Below are 23,906 nucleotides of genomic sequence, written 5' to 3' on the forward strand. Positions count from 1 at the left end.
TAAAAAGAAACAGGTTTTTATTATTTCAACAAGGCAAATACATGTCTATCACACAAGATAAAGAAATCTGTTCAAAAATCAGCTTTAAAATACTTCTTTCAATGTACCAAGCAACTTTATATCTGTGAGTTGAATATGACTAACTTTTTTTTAACTATCACCTTGTTCATTTACTTTTCCCTGTAATTTATGTAAATTTGACAATTTGCTATTAGTTTTATCACTGAATGACTTGTGCCCACTTCTAACGAATTGTTCACGTAATTCATCCAACTCCTGCATTGCTCTATCTTTAAGAATATCGTCTTTTGATGGTCCTTCTCCATTTTGTACACTTTCACTGAGCAGATCCAGTTGTTGTTCATTATTGCCAGTAGTAAGCTGTATGTTTGTAAGTAAATTTTCTGGAGTTAATAATGCCCGACAAGTTGTAATGTTTTTCGCAATTTCTTGAATGTTCCATTCTTTTTTGAGAAGTGTGAGATCCAGATTGAATATGCCATATCTGTTTCTATGTATATGGGTACAAACTGCAGTAGATTTCAACTGGAGGCCAATATCGTGGACAAGTTGAGCGAGGTAGTCGCTATCTTCATTTATTGCATGAACCTCTGTAAAAAAACAACAGAGAGTAATAATTACAAATTCTCAACATTAGGATGGAGGGCATCAGTATTTTTCTATATGGAGGTGCGAATTTCATATCAGATGTGTGGCGTCATTTTAGTGTGTGTAATCACATAACAAACTTCATTTACATGAAAATTTTCAATTTTGCTTAATATAAACAAATGAACATCAGATGTTTATGAAATAAAAAATTGTAACTTCTGCATCAAGAATATGGTTTTGTCTTTTTGAGTTTAATATTTAGAATCAATTTAACACCAGACTTCACATTTCAAGTACTTTACTAAAATGTAGTGCTTTAAGACTGTCCTTGTTTGTAATATCAACACATTTAAAGTTTTATACCGTTAAGTTAAACTATTTTACATTTCAAACCTCCTAAAGGTCATAAAACTGAGGTTACAGACAAGTCTCCAAATTGCACAGTTTTAAAACTGAGTTCAAAACGAGCCAATCAGATGTGGGTGTTTTGAGATTGGTCTCTGATCTCAAAATCTTGGATTCTACTCTTCCTTTGGCACAGGTTATAGAACTAAACAATAATTCATCAACATACCAATAGAACAGCCTTCTTAAGAAATGATCCATTTATTACATATCTGTACAATAAATCGTCTAAACAAAATAATTAAATATCTTTAAAAATACAAAAAAAAAGCTCTTTATAAAATTCATGTGTAACCCTATAATGTCCTTTCAGAGGTAATGGGTATGCAAGGCATCTTTTGACCACAGTCATTTTTATGCAGCCCTCCAAAGAAGTTGGGGTATATTGCTTTGCATCTGCCAGATGCGTAGGTCGGTCAGTCTATCGGTAGAGTGAACAGTTTCAACAAAATAACATGAGAACCACTTGACCAACAACATTTCAATTTGAAAACTCATCAGCCTAGAACCTTCAAACTTGACAGTATGACTGGGCTTATCAAGCAGAAGAAACCTATGGTTTTTTGGGTCAGTAAGTAAAGGTCAAGGTCACAGGAGCCTGAACTTTGATAACAGTTTCTGTTCAGTAACTTGAGAACCACTTGACCCAGTATCTTCAAACTTGATAGCTTGATTGGGCTTATGAAGTTGATGACCACTATTGTTTTGGGAGGTTACAGGTCAAAGTCAAGGTCATTGCAATCAAGGGTCTGAAGATGGGAAACTCCATCAGGAGGAGGGTACAAACATGTTTTACAAACATCTCTTGTCTTGATGCTGTAGGTCCAAGTATTCTCTAGATATTGACAGGAAACCACAGGCCATTTCAACATTCAACCCTAAAAACAACATGTGTCATTTACTGACAACAAGCAGTTCGACGCCTCAGAATTAGAAGTGCGTAAGTGGAAAATCATAGTTTTCGGCAAAACAAAAAAAACTGTCTATGACAGATACGCCCTTCTAATTCTAAGGGCAAGTGGACTTTTCTGTTACAACAATAAAGTGCAGATACGCCCTTCTTTTACTGGGATTCTGAAAAACTTTTCACTTACGCCCTTTTATTATTGGTGAATTTGGTCAACACAGCAGTTTGTGACAAACAATTTTTTTTACAGAATTATGCCCCTTGGTGTATAGTTTCAAAAAATGTATGATTCATAAAAGGGCGTAACTAACACTTACGCCCTTCTTATTCTGAGGCGTCGAGTTATCCTAGGAAGTTTGAAAGATGTAGAACCAAGTATTCTTCAGGTATTGATTGGAAAGCATTTTCATTCACAAGGTTACTGTGACTTTGACCTTTGATGTACTGACCTCAAAATTAATAGGGGTAATCTAAGGATAAAGATCCTACAAAGTTTGCCAATTGTAAACCAAAGCTGTTTCGTACTGAAAGAAATCCTACTTTAGTCTCAAGGTCACTAACATACTGACCTCCACAACATTAAAGGTCATCATCTAACCACTTGCAATCAACTTAATGTGTGAAGGCCCAGGCTCTCTCCTGTTAAATCTTCAGCCAAAAGGCCAACTGGAGCTTGACCTACTGACCCCCAAAACAACTGGGTGCATTTACTAACTACAGAAAATATTGTATGAAGTTTAACAGTCCGAAGTCAAAGCATTCTCATGTGTCTGAAACCATTTTCAGTAGTGAGATCAATGCTGACCATGACCTTTGACCTACTGCCCCCAAAACAATAAAGGTCATCTGAAACTGACTAAAAAGTCTAAGTGTTCACAAGTTATTGGTTGAAACTACTTTCTGTCTTGAGGTCAATGAGACATTGATCTTTGACCTCCTTTAACTATAAGGGCAATCTACTGACCAAAGTTAATCATCACATTAAGTCTTAATAATATCTGTCATGTATTTACGAATTGGATAGAAATATCCGTCCCGAGGGCACCTGTGCATTGGGTGGTAATGAGGCTTGCCGAATTACCGCCCATGCGCAGGTGGCCGAGGGACGGATATTTCCATCCGATTCGTAAACACATGACTGATATTTTTTCTTGCATATCGTAAACATGTTAGCATTTTATTCTGGCAGACTTTTTTCTTGCATACCGTATTTTACAAAAGGTAGAAACAGTTTCTTTTTAGCACTCTTTCTTACAGTGGAGAATGAACACAAAGCGCAGGAAATTAATGTCAGTAAGCAGAAGTGACGTCATGATGTTTTGCGTTACGTATGATAACAAAGTTCCACTTTAGTTTTGTTGTTTGTAGGGTAACGTTATGTTTTTGTGGTAAACTAACGTATTTTGAATCGAGAAATATACTATAAGGAACAGAGAGAAACTATCAAGGTACCTGCTTTTTTCGTATTTTACATAAACAATATTTATTAGTGCATGAACCAGTAGTTGTCATTAACAGCACGAGAGTCATCTGGCATGGGGGGTGCCAGATGGGGTTTGCCGGCATGGGTAAAATCACCGGAAACGCCAGTCCGGTATGCAAGAAAAATATTTCCTTTTCAAATTTATATTTTACCTAGAGTGAAATCTGGAGGTGTGAACTCAATACATTTTATTCCATACAATATAGGTGTGGTGTTATCATCAGCAGGCCTGACAAGCCCCTGGCTGGCCAGCTCATAAGCCTCCTGGCTGTGGGGATTCACACCTGCACACCTGTAAAAAAAATATATATGTAATCATCCAAAAAGTCATAAATATTCATCAATATTCATTCAAATAGGATAAAAACAGTTTGATGTATTCTTTGACAACTTGTGTATAAAAAGAACTGGAATCACCATCTTGCAGGATTGTGGCAGGCAATCTGTAGGGTCAGAACACTTGCTTTTGTGGTATCTTTTTGATTCCAGCAGGTACAAAACCATATATTTTAATTTCTTATGTAAAAAAGATGTGAAACCAAAACTTTTGGTCCTATTTGGTACAATATAACTTGTATGGTGTTGGAGCACTGCAAAACTCAAATCAACATAGTGACAGGATTAAACCATTTGTAAGAATGTAAAAAACATGTTGGTATTTTAGAAACAATCTTCTATCTGATCTATCACCTATAGGAAAACTGTAAATCGCTGATCTGACTGTAACAATATAGCTTATAAATATAGAATTTTAGAATACTTCCACCTAAAAAGTAATTTTTTATTCCTTTTCAATATCAGCTTTACACTGAAATTCATTTCAATGTAGAGAGACCAAGACTGATGAATTTAATCACAGCAAAGCAAAGTCATCAAGCAAATCAAACGTGTACTTAACCCTTAGCATGCTGGACATGACTAATTCTGCCTCCACGACCAGTATAGATCTTGATCAGCCTGCACATCCATGCAGTCTGATCAAGATCTGCACTCTTCGTCATTCAGTCTGTATATTTTTGGTAAGCACCCCTTTTAACAGCTAATGGTACTGTCCAAACTGACAGATGGACAAGTTCATTATAGAAATTAAGCAGTGTAAGGGTTAACATTGAATCAAATGTATTTGCTCAGGATTAATTTCGAACATTTCCTCGTCCTTCATTTTCTCACAAGAATCATTATATGGCATATGCATAAGTCAAAACTTTCACTTAAAAATTTAACCAACAATTTTGAAAACTACGGCAAACAGATCTTTTAGCACCCATGTTCATAAAAACTAGATGCCCACGGGCAACATGTTGAGCCTGCCCTTTGACCCATAACTGTGACCTTGACCTTTGAGACAGAGTCAGTCTCAGGTTGAGTTAAACATTCATGCAAAATATAAAGAAGATTCCTCAATGCATGTCAGTTATGGGCCGGATAAGATCTGACATGAACTTTGACCTCTAACTGTGACCTTGACCTTTGAGATAGGAACCTGGGGTCCGTCTCACTGAGGTTAACATTCAGGCCAAATATAAACAAGATTCTTCAGTGCATGTCAAAGTTATGGGCCGGACAAGATCTGACATGACCTTTGACATCGAACTGTGACCTTGACCTTTGAGATAGGAACCTTGGGTTTGCGCAAGACACTCCGTCTCAGAGGTTAACATTCACGCCAAACATAATTAAGATTGCTCCATGCCAAAGTTATGGTCCGGACAAACAAATCCAGACAGACGCACGCACGCACATACACTGAACAGCCATTTGGACAACTATGTCTTTGCATCCGCAAGTACAGTTTTCTCATCTGGCATTTACATGTGTTGTAATAGAGAACAGGTTCCCAAGAACAAGAATAAATAATCTGACCAGGAACAATAACAAGAGCTGTCAGAGGACAGCAACACTAGACTATCAACAGCCTTGTCAATTGAATGAATATTAAAGTCCAAAAAGGGGCATAATTTCGTAAAATTGCAAAACTGGGTTATGGAACATGTACAATGCATATCAGCTCATGACAATGGACAACTGTGTGAAGTTTTGATCCATTCCCATTAGAGGGTACTGGGATACCAGCTTACATACAAAACCTTAACCAAAAACTGCTAAGTCAAAAATGGGGCATAATTTTTTAAAAATGCAAAGTAGAGTTATGGAAACTATGCAATGCATGTCAGATCATTACAGTGAACAAGTGTGTGAAGTTTCAATCCATTCCCATTAGTGGTTACTGAGATAACAGCTTACATATAAAATCTTAACCAAAAATTTCTATGTCGAAAAAGGGCCACAATTTTGCAAAAAAACAAAACAAAATAGAGCTATAGAACCTGTGCAATGTATGTCAGTTTATCACAGTGATAAAGTGTGTTAAGTTTCAATCCATTCCCACAAGTGGTTACTGAGATACAATGTACCAGCTTACATACAAAAACTTAACCAAATCGCGATGCCGATGCAGACGCCGGCGCATGGGTTAGTCCAATAGCTCTACCTATTCTTTGAATAGTTGAGCTTAAAATGCAGACAGCAAGGAATATAGTTATTTTAGAGTCTGACTGATTACTCAACAATGTATTCAATACGTCTCAAAATATCTGAATTTCAGTAAGTAATAGAAACTAGCCCTTACACAAACATCAGTCTCTGATGAGCCGACTGTGCTGCACTACACACTCTGTCCAGCTTGCCTTTGTTTATATGAGCTTAAAACAAATAAACACAGATATAAACATACGTCAATACCTCTTTACAAATAAAGCTTTAGTTAACATAATACTAGTTTATGTTATTTAAATTTTGAAGAAGGCTCAAAGTTCCTTTGAACAACTCTAATCTCCCTCGGAAGTAAAATCAGGAATTTTCAAAGATTTATTTCACAACATCACAACATTGTATAAAAAATATTCCCCCTGAATACATACAGGCATTATCAAAACTGCTTTCATGTTATCATAATCAGCACTACTGTTACTTTGGTGCCTTTCCTTTTGTAGTTTAAAAATGAACATCCTAATTTCAAACAGGAAGAATGTAAATACAGTAAAATGATTCGTTGCAACTATACATATGGGTGCACGACATTTCGTCGAAACACGTTTGGTCGAACAGACAAATGGACGAAAAGACATTATGCCGAATGGACATTATGCAGAATGCGACAATTAGTCGATAAAATAAACAGACCACGACACTTGGTCAAAAATAAATTATTATCATTGATAATTACTCAGATTAAACGATCAGTAAACGCCTAAAGGTGTTGCTTGTTGTTGATTCCCTAAAGTCCTTTTGATTAGAAAGAATATTAGACGAATTATGTTCACAAACGAGAAATCATAATCTGGCCTACCGACAACAATAGTTATAGACTAACTGAACAATCTCTTTTCATGATTTATATTATATATCATTATGTATTTCATTATTATATTATATAAGAGCGATAAATATAGAAATATCTGTGAGTGACCTACAATTTACCGTTAAATAAAAAAGAATCTTGTACATTGTCAAGGTATATCATGGAAAAAAACCCAACCTTTTTTATCAGTTCTAGAGGTGGAAGGAAACTTTCCTTCGAAGGATTTTCCTACAGTAAGGATAAGAGCGATCCCAAGAGTGGGAAAATCTATTGGAGGTGCGAGAATCGTTCCTGTAAAGGTAAATGATTTAGTTATATTCTTAGAAAAGTTAAATTGTAGCCTTGACATAAAATCGCGAGAATCGTTCATGTAAAGGAAAATGATTTAGTTATATTCTTAGAAAAGTTAAATTGTAGCTATATTTCGGCTTTGAATATTTTTCAGGACGATTAGTCACTGGCGCCGACGATCGGATTTTGAAAGAGAAACCGCATGATGTCTACGGTCCTGATGTGCCAGCCACTGAGGTCGCTCGAAGCAAAAAAAAGACATCGAGTCAGTAAACATGCAATAAAAACGATTTTTTTACAATTGATTTCAGGGTTCAGCGTTTGTGTTACATGTCTTAGAGTGGATTTTGAAGATGCTTGCATCAAAGCTTTTACGTGTTTGCGGATTGACTTTATGGTGTATCTGGACAATGTTATTTAGATGGAATATAGTATACTATGTATTGTTCGATTAGAGTATGATGAATAAATATTTGATGATGAATCAAGTTGAGTCTACTTTAATCGGGTTGAAAGCTGAAAACTGTAAACATATCGGAAAAGTGGGTAAGTTAAATTCGGCTAAATTCGACCAAATTCCACGAAAATTCTGTTAAATATACATTTGACATAAAGTCCTATGAGACCAATTGTACACTCGACTAATTGTCCTTTCTCTCTAATGTCTTTTCGACCAAATGTCTTTCGACGAATTGTCATGGAAGCTATACATATATGTACCTGCAAGTAGTCAATACTTACTAATAAAACATGCTTTGTCAAGGTGGGATAAACTATTTCAAACTAAAAGTTTCCTTGATTGATAATTACTCTGATTATTAGTATAACTGTAACATCCATTATTCTGTAACAGTTAATTCCAAATATGCAGAAATGACAATGCATTTATTATGTAATAATATATATATAATAATAATAAACAGATTCATAAAAATATTGTTTCCAATTTCAGTGTCGCATTTGGCTTAAACTTTTGTGTTTTTAATTCTATGCAAATTTCCAATTTACAAAAAATCGCAAACATTTTCAAGCTGCAAAACTGATCACTAAATTATAGTATTGTCAAACTGACAGGCAGTGCCATGTAACCCACAACTTTCACTTTCTACAACAAATACTTAATTCACTGTTTTACTTTACCACTTAATACTTCACAAACTTTCAGACCTGTTCTAAATATGGACCTTTTTTTTATGTCAGGGAATATATTAAGCTTACCATATGTGGTCCGTTCTATAAAGTTACCATCGGTGTAGAAATTATCAGTAGCATAACCAAACCTTCCTTTCACATGATAGACCTACAATACATACCATACATAATTTACAACAAGAGCACCACAATGCAGAGCAATATACACCCGAAAGGTATGACCTTTGACCCCTAAATGTGACCTTGAGACGAGCCATCCGAAACATGTGCTCTGCACGTCGTCTCGATGTGGTGAACATTTGTGTGAAGTTTCTTCGAAATCCTTCAAGATGTTCAAGTGTTACAGAGGGGACATAAAATTGCTACTGGATGGATGGAATTATGGACGGACACCGGCATCATAACATAATGTCCCTTCGGGCATATAATAAATGGACATGTCTGAATATGGAAAATTTATTGAATGCTTTATGTTGGCTATTATCCAATACTTTAGCAAGTTTTAGTTGAGGAAATACAGTAGTCATATAAACAACAAATACACATACCCTCAGATATTTTGCCATCTTAATCATCTCCAAATATTTCCTGCCTTCTTTCCCAAGACCACATACTGCAATAGACAGTATTTTCATCAATGCAGTTGAAAAACATGAAAACATTGTACAGAGAAGCCGATGAAGATGCATATCTTAAAATATTTAACGCTCTATACAGATGCTGCAGGTTTATATCTTACATCTTCATACAGTGTATACAGATGCTGCTGCAGGTGCATATCTTACATCATCATACAGTGTATACAGATGCTGCTGCAGGTGCATATCTTACATCATCATACAGTGTATACAGATGCTGCTGCAGGTGCATATCTTACATCATCATACAGTGTATACAGATGCTGCTGCAGGCGCATATCTTACATCATCATACAATGTATACAGATGGTGCTGCAGGTGCATATCTTACATCATCATACAATGTATACAGATGCTGCTGCAGGCGCATATCTTACATCATCATACAATGTATACAGATGCTGCTGCAGGTGCATATCTTACATCATCATACAGTGTATACAGATGCTGCTGCAGGCGCATATCTTACATCATCATACAATGTATACAGATGGTGCTGCAGGTGCATATCTTACATCATCATACAGTGTATACAGATGCTGCTGCAGGTGCATATCTTACATCATCATACAATGTATACAGATGCTGCTGCAGGCGCATATCTTACATCTTCATACAGTGTATACAGATGCTGCTGCAGGCGCATATCTTACATCATCATACAGTGTATACAGATGCTGCTGCAGGTGCATATCTTACATCTTCATACAGTGTATACAGATGCTGCTGCAGGCGCATATCTTACATCATCATACAATGTATACAGATGCTGCTGCAGGCGCATATCTTACATCTTCATACAGTGTATACAGATGCTGCTGCAGGCGCATATCTTACATCATCATACAATGTATACAGATGCTGCTGCAGGCGCATATCTTACATCATCATACAATGTATACAGATGCTGCTGCAGGCGCATATCTTACATCATCATACAATGTATACAGATGCATACCTTACATCATCATACAATGTATACAGATGCTGCTGCAGGTGCATATCTTACATCTTCATACAATGTATACAGATGCTGCTGCAGGTGCATATCTTACATCATCATACAATGTATACAGATGCATACCTTACATCATCATACAATGTATACAGATGCATATCTTACATCTTCATACAATGTATACAGATGCTGCTGCAGGTGCATATGTTACATCATCATACAATGTATACAGATGGTGCTGCAGGTGCATATCTTACATCATCATACAATGTATACAGATGCTGCTGCAGGTGCATATCTTACATCATCATACAGTGTATACAGATGCTGATGCAGGCGCATATCTTACACCATCATACAATGTATACAGATGCTGCTGCAGGCGCATATCTTACATCATCATACAATGTATACAGATGCTGCTGCAGGCGCATATCTTACATCTTCATACAATGTATACAGATGCTGCTGCAGGCGCATATGTTACATCATCATACAATGTATACAGATGCTGCTGCAGGCGCATATCTTACATCATCATACAATGTATACAGATGCATACCTTACATCATCATACAATGTATACAGATGCATATCTTACATCATCATACAATGTATACAGATGCTGATGCAGGCGCATATCTTACATCATCATACAATGTATACAGATGCTGCTGCAGGCGCATATCTTACATCATCATACAATGTATACAGATGCTGCTGCAGGCGCATATGTTACATCTTCATACAATGTATACAGATGCTGCTGCAGGCGCATATGTTACATCATCATACAGTGTATACAGATGCTGCTGCAGGTGCATATCTTACATCATCATACAGTGTATACAGATGCTGCTGCAGGTGCATATCTTACATCATCATACAGTGTATACAGATGCTGCTGCAGGTGCATATCTTACATCATCATACAATGTATACAGATGCTGATGCAGGCGCATATCTTACATCATCATACAGTGTATACAGATGCTGCTGCAGGCGCATATCTTACATCTTCATACAGTGTATACAGATGCTGCTGCAGGCGCATATCTTACATCATCATACAGTGTATACAGATGCTGCTGCAGGTGCATATCTTACATCATCATACAATGTATACAGATGCATACCTTACATCATCATACAATGTATACAGATGCTGCTGCAGGTGCATATCTTACATCTTCATACAATGTATACAGATGCTGCTGCAGGTGCATATCTTACATCATCATACAATGTATACAGATGCATACTTACATCATCATACAATGTATACAGATGCTACTTACATCATCATACAATGTATACAGATGCATATCTTACATCTTCATACAATGTATACAGATGCTGCTGCAGGTGCATATGTTACATCATCATACAATGTATACAGATGGTGCTGCAGGTGCATATCTTACATCATCATACAGTGTATACAGATGCTGCTGCAGGTGCATATGTTACATCATCATACAGTGTATACAGATGCTGATGCAGGCGCATATCTTACATCATCATACAATGTATACAGATGCTGCTGCAGGCGCATATCTTACATCTTCATACAATGTATACAGATGCTGCTGCAGGCGCATATCTTACATCTTCATACAATGTATACAGATGCTGCTGCAGGCGCATATGTTACATCATCATACAATGTATACAGATGCTGCTGCAGGCGCATATCTTACATCATCATACAATGTATACAGATGCATACCTTACATCATCATACAATGTATACAGATGCATATCTTACATCATCATACAATGTATACAGATGCTGCTGCAGGCGCATATCTTACATCTTCATACAATGTATACAGATGCTGCTGCAGGCGCATATGTTACATCATCATACAATGTATACAGCTGCCTGTGCAGCGGCATATCTTACATCATCATACAATGTATACAGATGCTGCTGCAGGCGCATATCTTACATCATCATACAATGTATACAGATGCTGCTGCAGGCGCATATCTTACATCATCATACAATGTATACAGATGCATACCTTACATCATCATACAATGTATACAGATGCATATCTTACATCTTCATACAGTGTATACAGATGCTGCTGCAGGTGCATATCTTACATCATCATACAGTGTATACAGATGCTGCTGCAGGTGCATATCTTACATCATCATACAGTGTATACAGATGCTGCTGCAGGTGCATATCTTACATCATCATACAATGTATACAGATGCTGATGCAGGCGCATATCTTACATCATCATACAGTGTATACAGATGCTGCTGCAGGCGCATATCTTACATCTTCATACAGTGTATACAGATGCTGCTGCAGGCGCATATCTTACATCATCATACAGTGTATACAGATGCTGCTGCAGGTGCATATCTTACATCATCATACAATGTATACAGATGCTGCTGCAGGTGCATATCTTACATCATCATACAATGTATACAGATGCATACCTTACATCATCATACAATGTATACAGATGCTGCTGCAGGTGCATATCTTACATCTTCATACAATGTATACAGATGCTGCTGCAGGTGCATATCTTACATCATCATACAATGTATACAGATGCATACCTTACATCATCATACAATGTATACAGATGCATATCTTACATCTTCATACAATGTATACAGATGCTGCTGCAGGTGCATATGTTACATCATCATACAATGTATACAGATGGTGCTGCAGGTGCATATCTTACATCATCATACAGTGTATACAGATGCTGCTGCAGGTGCATATCTTACATCATCATACAGTGTATACAGATGCTGATGCAGGCGCATATCTTACATCATCATACAATGTATACAGATGCTGCTGCAGGCGCATATCTTACATCTTCATACAATGTATACAGATGCTGCTGCAGGCGCATATGTTACATCATCATACAATGTATACAGATGCTGCTGCAGGCGCATATCTTACATCATCATACAATGTATACAGATGCATACCTTACATCATCATACAATGTATACAGATGCATATCTTACATCTTCATACAATGTATACAGATGCTGCTGCAGGTGCATATGTTATATCATCATACAATGTATACAGATGGTGCTGCAGGTGCATATCTTACATCATCATACAATGTATACAGATGCTGCTGCAGGTGCATATCTTACATCATCATACAGCGTGTACAGATGCTGATGCAGGTGCATATCTTACATCATCATACAGTGTATACAGATGCTGCTGCAGGTGCATATCTTACATCATCATACAATGTATACAGATGCTGCTGCAGGTGCATATCTTACATCATCATACAGCGTGTACAGATGCTGCTGCAGGTGCATATCTTACATCTTCATACAATGCATACAGATGCTGCTGCAGGTGCATATGTTACATCATCATACAATGTATACAGATGCTGCTGCAGGTGCATATGTTACATCATCATACATTCTATACAGATGTTGCTGCAGGTGCATATCTTACATCATCATACATTCTATACAGATGTTGCTGCAGGTGCACATTTTATATCATCATACAGTGTATACAGATGCTGCTGCAGGTGCACATTTTAAATCTTCATACAAGCTATTGTTGTATACAAGTCCTGCTTTATAAAAGTATATTAAAAGCCACTTATCCATAGCAAGGGGTTATACTTTAATTTACAGCAAGAGCTGTCCGTAAGACAGCAAATGCTTGACTATTTGATTATTGTCTTAGAAGGGGGATATTACCCTATATGTTAAAATATATAGAGAGTTTCACTCCAGTATCTGCATTAGTTTTGGAAAGGACCATAAAATGATGCTACAGACCATGCTGAAGATCCATCAAGCAGTTCATGAGAAATTGTTTAAAGGTATTTTCATGTTAAGCCCTAGGCCATGTGCCCATATTTGAACAAAATAAAGAGAAGATTTAAAAAAAAATGCTACGGACCAAATCTGATGAAGATCAATCAAGCCATTCATGAGAAAAAAGGTTTTTCTATTTTTAGCTCTTGCAGTACCTAAAAGGGGTTAAAATAAACCATTTGAACAAACTCGATAGAAGTCCATGCCAGGATGCTACTGACCAAATTTGGTGTAATTCTGACCAGTAGTGTCAGAAGATGTCAAAAAATGTTAACGCAGCACAATGGACGATGGACACCGAACCATTCACCTAATTACTAATAGCTCACCCTGAACAAAATTCAGGTGAGCTAACAAACTTCAGTTGTCTTTTAAAACAAAGTGAAGCAAAAATTACCAAACCTACCTGTATATAAAATGTAACTATTCAAAATCATCAAAAGACAACAAAAGTATTTTGTACCTACTACCCCAGAACTGTATCTGTTTATTCCATGTAAGAAATTTAGATATATGTCATCTGTTAGAAACATCTCACCAAGTACTGAAAACAGAATATGGTAACACAACAGTCAATATATCATTAAAAGTAACTTAACCTTTAGCCTGCTAAATTTCTAAAATGGACTGGTCCATCCTTTAATGTGGGCAGTACCCTTTATTATTCGAAGGGGTTTTCACTGAAAATTTACTGACTGAATAGCGAACAGTACCCTACCAATCCCGCCAAAGTCAGGACCATATCACTTTACAAAGGTGACAATAGTGACAGTAAGCACCTATTTTTATCTTTACTATATATGTCTTACTGAAACGCCCATTTTGTTTTGTCAAGAGCATCACACCTACTGGTCTGTAGAAACAGGTAAGAATACAAAACGACACAACGCATGAACTGTAAACTTAAGATTTGGTCAATATGGAGTTTTGTTGAAGAAATTTTCACAGAGGACATAGTCGGCCATTATTTCTTACAGGCAAGTCAATGAAACTACTTATCAACCTCCGCAGAAGTCTGTAATAGTATAATGTAACATCTTTACTATCAATAGGCCCCCTTTACATTTTTTAATTAAACGAACATTCATTTATTGGATTTTTTTTTTTTGTCTCATTCTGCCTTGTCCAACATAGCCTTTCATTTCTCAAGACATGCAATTTTTTTACAATCTCTACTAATGAATGCAAACATAAGGCATTTTTAATGAATTACTGTTTTGTAATGTTTTATTTTAATACAAGTAATAATAAACTGTCAATAAATATAAATTATGTTTATACAATGACCTGGCAACAGATCCAAGATATCTGTCATATTCAGGTGGGGTTTTTTACTAAGAGGGGGTAAGGGCCCAAAGCCTGTGATTTGGGGGAAAACCAGCTCAGTATTATGGATATGGGGAAAAAACCTGATGTAAAATCAATTTGTTTGGGGAAAACTGTATGACTTTAAAAAACAAGGAGCTGCGTTCAATAAACGCTTGATGCCCCCGGTGGCATCCTTGTCGATACAAAGCAACCTAAGTCCAAAACGAGGTCAAGTTCAAGGTCAAACTGAGGTCAGGTGATGTCTGAAGATGAGGAATGGTCACAGGTTACATCTGCATTAGTATCAAGTCATTCTAGTAAGGGGTATTGATGCTAGACAAAATGGTCCCATTTGGTTAACCTCGTACGGATGGACGGACAGGACAATCACTATATGCCTCCCGCATCAGTAGATGCCGGGGGAATAAAAATTCAGGAGAAAAGGCTTGTAAACAGCTCCACAATGAAACTTGAAAGAAAAAAAAAAGCTCCAATATTGGCCAGATTTTTTAAAACAACCAAATGACAGATCTTTTATTACGAGGCCACTATGAAAACACAAGTTTATCAAAATAATGTAAATGTAGTAATAACTAAAGTTCAAATAAAAAGTGATTTATAATGCCAAAGAGAAATATTTATCACCCACTGAAAGTTCCTCCAGAACAACACTGTCTTTTTCAGCAAACATTCATTTTCCAGCAATATAATTTTAACACTTACAACATGTAGAAATAATGACTTCTACAATGAAATAAATTTCTCTGACCTTCCAGAAAAGGGGGGAAAAGTGTGTAGTTTAATATCAAAATCTTACCTAGCTTGTGTTTAGAATAATCTTGGACAGTGTCTGGTACACTAGAAGTGGTCATGGGAACACTCGACCAATCTTGAACTTGTTTTAACGTATCCTTTTCCTTGTAGTATTTTGCAATTTCATGATCATAGGCTGGTAAGCTATTCAAACCTAGAATAAAAAATCAATCTCATCTAAATATATTTTTTCAAACTGGGGTAAGGGTACACTTAATATGCAGCTAAGCAAAGTTACTTTTCATTTCCATTATAAACTTGAAATGTGTGTTTATACTGTAATGTCAGATATAGCATGTGAGGCCATATAATATTTTCAAACTTACTATTTTTTCAATTTTTGCAATTTTTCGCCTTGCAGCTTTTCCCCTTTAAACATCTCTACCAAGAAATCTGTCCCAGTGATCAGAGTTTAGACAGTTCCTATACCCCTTGAAATGTATGAAGATCAGTAATACAATTACTTTGTCTCCTTGGTACTCCAATTTCAATCTTAGCGGGATTTCACAGAAATAACAATGAACATACTATCCCTAATTTTACCTTTCAGAATTCTGTCTTTCAGATTAAAGATGGCTTTCTCTGTTGATACGCCTGTGTGTTTGTAAATACAGAAAACTCCATTCAGATGGTTAAAGTATGTGTCCATTGCCAGTTTAACTGAACCTAAATATAACCTTGTCAGCCTCATCCTGGACTAAACTGGTTTTGTGTGAAGAAATACTGAAAAAAAGCATTGGGCATTAATGAGACAATAATGCATGCAATTCTATGGTGAAATAATTCTGTCAACAACATGTCCACTTGTTCATGTAGATACTTTTTCTCAAAGACTGTCACATATATCCAGTTATTATCTGGCAAGCACAAGATTTTTGTGCTATCCTGATAATTATCTTAACAGAACTAAACCTTCTGTTTAGGGCCCACTTCAGCCATCCACATATTCACATAAGGAAGTGAATATTAGGAAAAAGTGTCCTGATAGCCAAATGATCCACATAACTGTAATAATTGACTATCATAGATACAGACTAATAGAAAACAAAATCAAGAGATCTAGTTAACATAAGTGAATATGCGGGTGGCAGTAGTTAAGAAATGAAATGTATTTTTTTCGGTGTCCATGCGAAATGAACGACAGAATAGGATCAGTAAATCCATGAATCAGCGATTCATGTTTAATTTGCCGATCCTATTCTGTCTTTCATTTCGCATGAACACTGAAAAAATACATTTCATTTCTTATATAATTATACATTATATTGCCTTTCCATTTGTAAACAAGATTATATTATAAACTGCACACATTTTGTTGCATTTTACATTAAAATCTGCTTCCCAGCCATTCTGTTCACCATATGGAACAACTGCGACGTCGTCTAAGGAACGTTCTCCCTAACTATACGCAGATGTCGTCAAAACAGCGACCTGTTATCACTAAGCAGCGCTGACGTAACTTTCGCGCCTTTTGCTTTGCTGTTCATACGAAATGAACATTAAATTTTTCAATGGAAAAGAATAGGGCAAATGTAAATATCGTGTAATGACAGGCAACTTTGTCCTGATACAATATTTATGCAGATAACACGAAACTTTCCTACTTGGTCAGATAATGCCTGAATCAGTGACAGGTTAAACATTTTTTTTGACTTAAGTAAGAGGATATGTTAGGTTGGCAGAAATATGCCAAAATACAATACAGATGGATCATTCATTCATTTAGTTCCCCTAGTGCAATATCAAATTTCATATTTGCTGAATTCATTTCAGTGATATTTAGCTCAAATATATGAAATTTTTCAACAGTTGAGCTTTGGTTGTCACCTTTGCATTAGTGTGGCTGTCAGCTTCCTCATCACAAAAGCTTTGCATGTAAGCTGATTTCTTAGTAACCACTACATTTACACAGAATATTTACAACTTCACACCTCATAGGACAAGTTACATAATTCTAGCTTACATTTTTTAGCATCATGAGATGTCCTCATAGTCTAGCTTACATCTTTTAGCATCATGAGATGTCCTCATAGGACAAGTTACATTTTATAGCACCATAAGATGTCCTCATAGGACAAGTTACATAATTCTAGCTTACATCTTTAGCATCATGAAATGTCCTCATAGGACAACTTCCATAATTCTAGCTTACATTATTTAGCATCATGAGATGTCCTTATAGGACAAGTTACATTTTATAGCATCATAAGATGTCCTCATTGAACAAGTTACATAATTCTAGCTTTCATTTTTTAGCATCATGAGATATCCTCATAGTCTAGCTTACATTTTTAGCATCATGAGATATCCTCATAGTCTCACTTACATTTATTAGCATCATGAGATGTCCTCATAGGACAAGTTACATTTTATAGCACCATGATATGTCCCCATAGAAGAAGTTACATAATTCTATTATTAAACTTACATTTTTTAGCACCATGTGATGTCCTCATAGGACAAGTTACATAATTCTAGCTTACATTATTTAGCATCATGAGATGTCCTTATACGACAAGTTACATAATTCTAGCTTATATATTTTAGCATCATGAGATGTCCTCAAAGAGCAAGTTACATAATTCTAGCTTATATTATTTAGCATTATGAGATGTCCTCGTAGGACAAGTTTCATAATTCTAGCTTACATTATTTAGCATCGTAGGACAAGTTACATAATAAATTGCTATAAGTTTTCCTTCTATGTGTATATAACCTGCGACTCAAATCGTGTCGCTAACTTTGGAGGCTTCAAATACATATTTAAACCCACTTTTTCACACTATAAATTACATACATCTGGAAAGCTCATTCCAAATAAAATCAATATATGTCCTAACATATGAGAAAACCTCCTGTGAACGCCAAGAAAAAGAAGAGAAAACCTCTGTTTTGTAGGCAGAACACTTTTAAACTCAATGTATGTCACTTTGTCAGTGTGTATTCCGCTTACACCAATAAATTTCTACCTCAGTAATATAAAGCTTTCAAGAATGTGTATCGATCGGTTTCTTTTAAAACCCTGTTATACGTTCACCGCAGTTTATTGGTTACATGTTTATACATTTCAAATTTTGAATATGTATACAGAAGGTGTCATAGTAGGTTTAACATGCTATTTTTTAACTTTTGTTTATAATTTGGCGTTTTTTAACTTTTGTATATATTTTGGCGTTTTTATCAATCATTATTTATGTTTTCCTAGTGAAAAATAACTACACTACTGAAAAATGAGTATGTAAAGCAATAAATCATTAAGTTTAAATAGCCTCAATTTCCACCACAGTTTTAATCCTAACTACTTGAGACGTAGAGAATGTCAGTCTGTGAACTGCCAACTGGTCTTGCAGTCGAAAACATTTCAAAACTGAGACTAGTCTATTCTTAGCATAAACTACACTTATTTGACAAAAACACCGGGCGCTAAACATGGCTTAATTTATCATATTTTCAAAAAGGGGGACGAAATTACCAATTTGAAATCGCCGAGGGGGCGAAATGACCAAATCGGAGACGAATTGACTGGGGGATGAGTTGACTGTAGGATGATTCTGGTTGAAACATAACATGATGAAACAGATTTTCTTTAAAAGACAGAATTTTGCATATATGCGCTAGAAGGAAAATTTTGGTAAGCTAAATCTTACGTTTTTATACCTAAATATTTTTCTGTAGAACGTGTTTTTGTTTTTATTTTGGATTTCGTTAGAGTTATCTTCCTTGCACTTACCGGTGTAATAATAAACGGTGCAGACAGACAATCTGCAGATAGTTCATACATTTCTTTTTAATATCTTCTTGTTTCCGAATTAGGGGTTAAAAGGCCATATTATAGACGTTCATTAAATGGTAATACATGTACTTTAACATTTAATTTGTCTATTGATGATGATTCTTAGCATAGTCCTTGACGAAATCTGCACGTGCATAGATTTTACTCGTGAAATTAATCCTAGGATAAAATTCAGAATTAGTCGTTCAGACTCTCAGGGTATGATGTCGTATTCATTTAAATTTTACCAATTACTGAAACTGTATATCTCAATATTTTAATATTGATTACTGTTTTAAGTCAGTAAATGACTGCCATGTTATTTTCATGGCAGTATGGTTTACTGTTTAGTAACCAGACCCCTAGACAATGAGTATAGGGCTGTCTAGAGGTCTGGTAATTAATTTGAATACTTAAATGGTATTTGCAGAGATGAAACCTTTGTTTATCAAGCAAAAACAGGTGATGATTTCAAATATTTGCTCTCATTTTTTTTCGTGGTTTTAAATACATTGCATGTGGAGGGGAAACAAAGTATTTATCCTTTAAGTTTAACCACGAGAAAAAAATGATTGTGAATTTGATAAATCTTACATCACATGTATTACATAGATCTGATTATTGGCCTTCAACAACAACAGTTTGGGTTCATTTTTGAAGGAAAGATGTAGTCCACATGACTGTTTTTCTGTCTATGCCTAATTTAAATAGTTTTCAGACCAATGTGTGCTAGGCAATAACAACAACTTTATGACAGTTAATTACAGCTTTTCCCTGGCAGTTATCATGTACACTGGTAACACAATAGATAACAGTACAAGTGTATGTGATTTTAAATTTTTATGATAAATTTCATGAAAATCGATTAATTATTGAACTGCACTTTTTTCACCTCTCCAAATCAAGTAGAGCGTCCTTCGTGTTATTGTTTCTGATTGGCAATGGTTTAAATTCATTTTAAATCTATTGATGTTTTTTTTTTCATAATTGATAATAGGCTTATTTCTGTATATAATATTATATTTTTGTTTAGTCAGTTTTCTTCATTCCGTATTTTTTCTTGGTTAGATCACGTCAGAAAAGATTTTTGAAAAAAAGACTGCAGGTCTAGAGGTCCGGTTACCGGACCCCTAGCCACTTCCTGTTTTCATTCCTTTCACACTTCGTCTTTGGGAAGTGTCTTGGAGTATGAATCTGCCTGTAAGGGATTGGGTAGGTGTACAGACTTCCTTATTCAACTACATCTACAGTGTACTGTATGACTAGGGAAAAACTGTTAAAAGATGAGCAAGCTCATAAGATGCAAAATTTAGAATACCTACAGTTACTTAAGATTAAAAACAAAGAATAATTAGAAGGTTACAGTTGCCAACCTCAAAGTGAACAGAATCAAAATGGGGCTGAAAAAGCCAGGTTGTAACACAAGCAGGTTAATAAACATAAGCAGATAAGACATATGATGTTAAATTCTTTTTATATTTCAGCTTTATAATAACACTCTTTCTGTATGCAGAGCCTCTACAAATCCTGCTCATACCAGCTGTGCATAATGTGATCTTAGAATAAAGATCTAAGTCTTTTTGTTAGAATTGTCTGACACTCTTTTCAAACACAGTGTAACATTTGTATTGTATACTCTGGTAAATATTTAAAAAGATACTGTTAGTGTGGCAACTTGCTTGATACATGTATTATTTAACCCCATGTATTATATTTGAATATTTACTAAATGAAAACTTGGTGTAATAGTTCACTAAGTGACAGCTGAGTGGCTCATATTCGTTCAACCACTTTGCAATCATTGTAATATTTAATATAACTACTGTAAATTTTCCAGGGTAGCCTACTGCCGAACGAATACTGTAAAATCATTTAACTTCGTGGGCACGAAATTTCGTGGTTTTGGTCAAAACAGCAATTTCGTGGGGATACGAATTTGTGGTTTTCAAGTTTTGAACATAAAATGAATGGGAATTTTACTTGTTCGTTGGGATTAAATTTTGTGGATTGACTCGAAATACACGAAAATTAATCTCCCACGAATATTAATGATTTCACAGTACACCACAACCAATGTACCTATCTAGAAAACTTTTCCACTGAATGCAAAATCCTTAATCTACCACTAATTTCCAGTAGTCAAAAGCACATACAGTTGAATATCGTTACCTCGATATCGGTTAGCTCGATACTCCGGTTAGCACGATGTGTTTTAGTCGGTCCCGATTTTTCCCTATATATTTTAATGTAATTATTTATCATTACCTCGATATGATTTGCTCGATATTTTGTTTAGCTCGATGAGATTTTTCAGTCCCGTCAACTTACCTGTATTGTTTTTACACCTGGTTTCGTCGATATCACAGCTTGTCAAAAAATATCCATGTTATTTGTAAGGTGTGAAAATCAACCTACTGTTGTTCGGGGATGTATTAATAATAATCAAGCTAGTTTGTGTGTTTGTGTTGTTTGTTATTAAGTCTTTAATCCAATTTAAATGCCAGGAAGTTTGCATTTAATTCCCAATAATTAGTCTTATAAAACAGCGCGCAAGCGAGTAAGCTGTTTTCCAATATAACAACTAACTTGGATGATTACTTTTCTGTTTGATGGAGTAAAAATCTGCCATTTAGGATTGAGTAACAATATGCGTATTTAACTGACAAATTTTCGTTATCGAAGCACAGTCAAAATGACTACTCAGCTAGGAACATTACCGCTGCATTCAGACTTCTTTAGGGAAGGAATAAAAATGCTAATGTTTTCAGGTATATTTTGAAAAATTAAAAAAGTTGTATGTATGTACATGTATTTACTATTTAATTAAGCTGTTTTATTTGTCAATAAAATTAAAATCGTATTTACGTTTTATATTATTTCTTTCCCCTTTCAAACCCCCTGGAATACGCATTGGATATAATTACAATATAGACGTCCGACACTAGTACAAAGTAGTCCCAGACAGTCGATATCGTTACGTCGAACTTCGGATACGTCGATGCAATTTTTACAGTCCCTTGAATATCGAGGTAACGGTATTCGACTGTATTTATCAAAATAATGGTTCATGCTATTAAAGTATGATTAAGCAAAATTCCCTACTAGACTTAGAAATTCTTTCTTTTTCAGGTTGGTAGTTAAGAATGGCTGACTCAATGAACAACTTGATTTTACAAAAACTGGAAGAATATGGTAGGAATATTTTATGAAAAGCTCATAATATTTTCCTTTATTTAGTTTGTTAGCAATGAGTAGGACAATAAAGGCTTGTACCCTTGTCAGAAAGTTCATACAACTTGCTTGAAGCATTAAAGAATAGACTCTACATTTTTAGTTCACCTGAGCACAAAGTGATCGGGATGAGCTATTGTGATCACTTATCATCCAGCGTCTGTCTATCCTCTTCCACAAATTTGTTGAAAGGTTCTGCTTGTTTGCACATAGGGGCCCCGCTAGTGCTAAAAAAGAAAAATCTTATACGACATCTCCTAAACTGTTTGGCCGGTTTTGAAATAAATTCAGACAATGGCCCTTATGTAATCCTCTACCTAGATTGTTTAAATTATTCTGATTCATCAAAAAAACATGGCCACCAGTGGGCATGGTCACTTTTCCCAATATGTATAAAGTGGAAACTTTAAAAATCTTGCATGAAACTGCTGGCCTGATTTTAAAATGATTTCACACAAATGGTCCTTGTTTGACCCTGTATCGAGGTTATTCAGATTATTCTCAGTTTTCAGAAAACATGGCCGCCAGAAGGCATTGTCACTTTTCCCTATATTGGAGCAAAATTCCAGTTAAAAACATGCATGCATTATGTCTTTATAGGAGATTCAGTCATTGAAGGGAAGAGTAAGAAGAAAAAGAATAAAGATAAAAAGAGAGATACTTGGAGTGTAGATGACCACACCACAGTCTCAAAGTCAGCTCTGACATCAAATGTGTCATGTAGTGAAAGACAGAAGAAAAGAAGAAAAAAGAAAAGGAAGGAAGATAAAGAAGATGAGAATGAAATAAAAGAAGTTGAAAGTGACAATGAGCCTCATTTGTCAGGTAATGCTGGTTGTCAAGCAGTGCTGGTTACTCCCATGAAGTTTATATTCTTAGTAATGTAACTCAGCTAAAGGAAGGCTAACATACAGTACTTATTATATTGTTTTCTTATCGGCCTTTATTGTAATTGAAGGGCCACAGTAGTTGAGTGGTTAAGGCCACTGACTTAGAATTACTCTCTACCCACCCCCAAACCCCTCCATTTTAACTCATTTGGATCTGTTCAAGCGCTATTTGTGTCATTATATGAGCCGTGCCATGAGAAAACCAACATAGTGGGTTTGTGACCAGCATGGAT

General features: G+C 35.6%; 2 protein-coding genes across 6 annotated transcripts in view; one reads left to right on the plus strand and one right to left on the minus strand.

The window, feature by feature from the left end:
• Positions 1-19,514, minus strand: LOC123549135 (pseudouridylate synthase TRUB2, mitochondrial-like). Of its 3 annotated transcripts, none has more exons than XM_053524803.1 (9): positions 19,438-19,514; positions 16,324-16,503; positions 15,785-15,934; positions 14,123-14,203; positions 8,760-8,824; positions 8,278-8,359; positions 6,037-6,109; positions 3,560-3,699; positions 1-611 (listed from the first exon to the last, which is right to left on the minus strand). In XM_053524803.1, the coding sequence occupies exons 2-9, from the start codon at positions 16,469-16,471 to the stop codon at positions 151-153; spliced, it is 1,200 nt and encodes a 399-aa protein (XP_053380778.1). In that variant the 5' UTR covers positions 16,472-16,503; positions 19,438-19,514; the 3' UTR covers positions 1-150. The 3 variants fall into 3 exon arrangements, with proteins under 3 accessions (XP_053380778.1, XP_053380779.1, XP_053380777.1); XM_053524804.1 differs by having other exon boundaries at positions 19,428-19,511; XM_053524802.1 differs by lacking the exon at positions 19,438-19,514 and adding an exon at positions 19,253-19,363.
• LOC123549151 (uncharacterized protein C1orf131 homolog) overlaps positions 19,500-23,906 on the plus strand; it is a 9,463-nt gene continuing 5,056 nt past the window's right edge. The window contains exons 1-3 of one of the 3 annotated variants that reach the window (XM_045337009.2): positions 19,500-19,629; positions 22,682-22,744; positions 23,384-23,608. In XM_045337009.2, coding sequence (XP_045192944.2) covers positions 22,696-22,744; positions 23,384-23,608 — 274 coding nt within the window. In that variant the 5' untranslated portion in view covers positions 19,500-19,629; positions 22,682-22,695. Of the gene's footprint in view, positions 19,630-19,993; positions 20,015-22,678; positions 22,745-23,383; positions 23,609-23,906 lie in introns of those variants that run through there. The other 2 variants (XM_053524806.1, XM_053524807.1) reach the window with 2 other exon arrangements.

This window comes from Mercenaria mercenaria, chromosome 15 (assembly GCF_021730395.1).
Source record: "Mercenaria mercenaria strain notata chromosome 15, MADL_Memer_1, whole genome shotgun sequence".
Lineage (NCBI taxonomy): Eukaryota > Metazoa > Mollusca > Bivalvia > Venerida > Veneridae > Mercenaria > Mercenaria mercenaria.

Excerpts from the sequence above, each read along its gene's own strand:
- LOC123549135 (XM_053524803.1), bottom strand. The coding sequence starts at position 16,471 with ATGAGGCTGACAAGGTTATATTTAGGTTCAGTTAAACTGGCAATGGAC. Across the intron at positions 6,110-8,277 it reads TATAGAACGGACCACATATG|CTCATATAAACAAAGGCAAG; the intron begins GTAAGCTTAATA and ends ATTTGTTTTAAG. Across the intron at positions 612-3,559 it reads ACCTCCAGATTTCACTCTAG|AGGTTCATGCAATAAATGAA; the intron begins GTAAAATATAAA and ends GTTTTTTTACAG.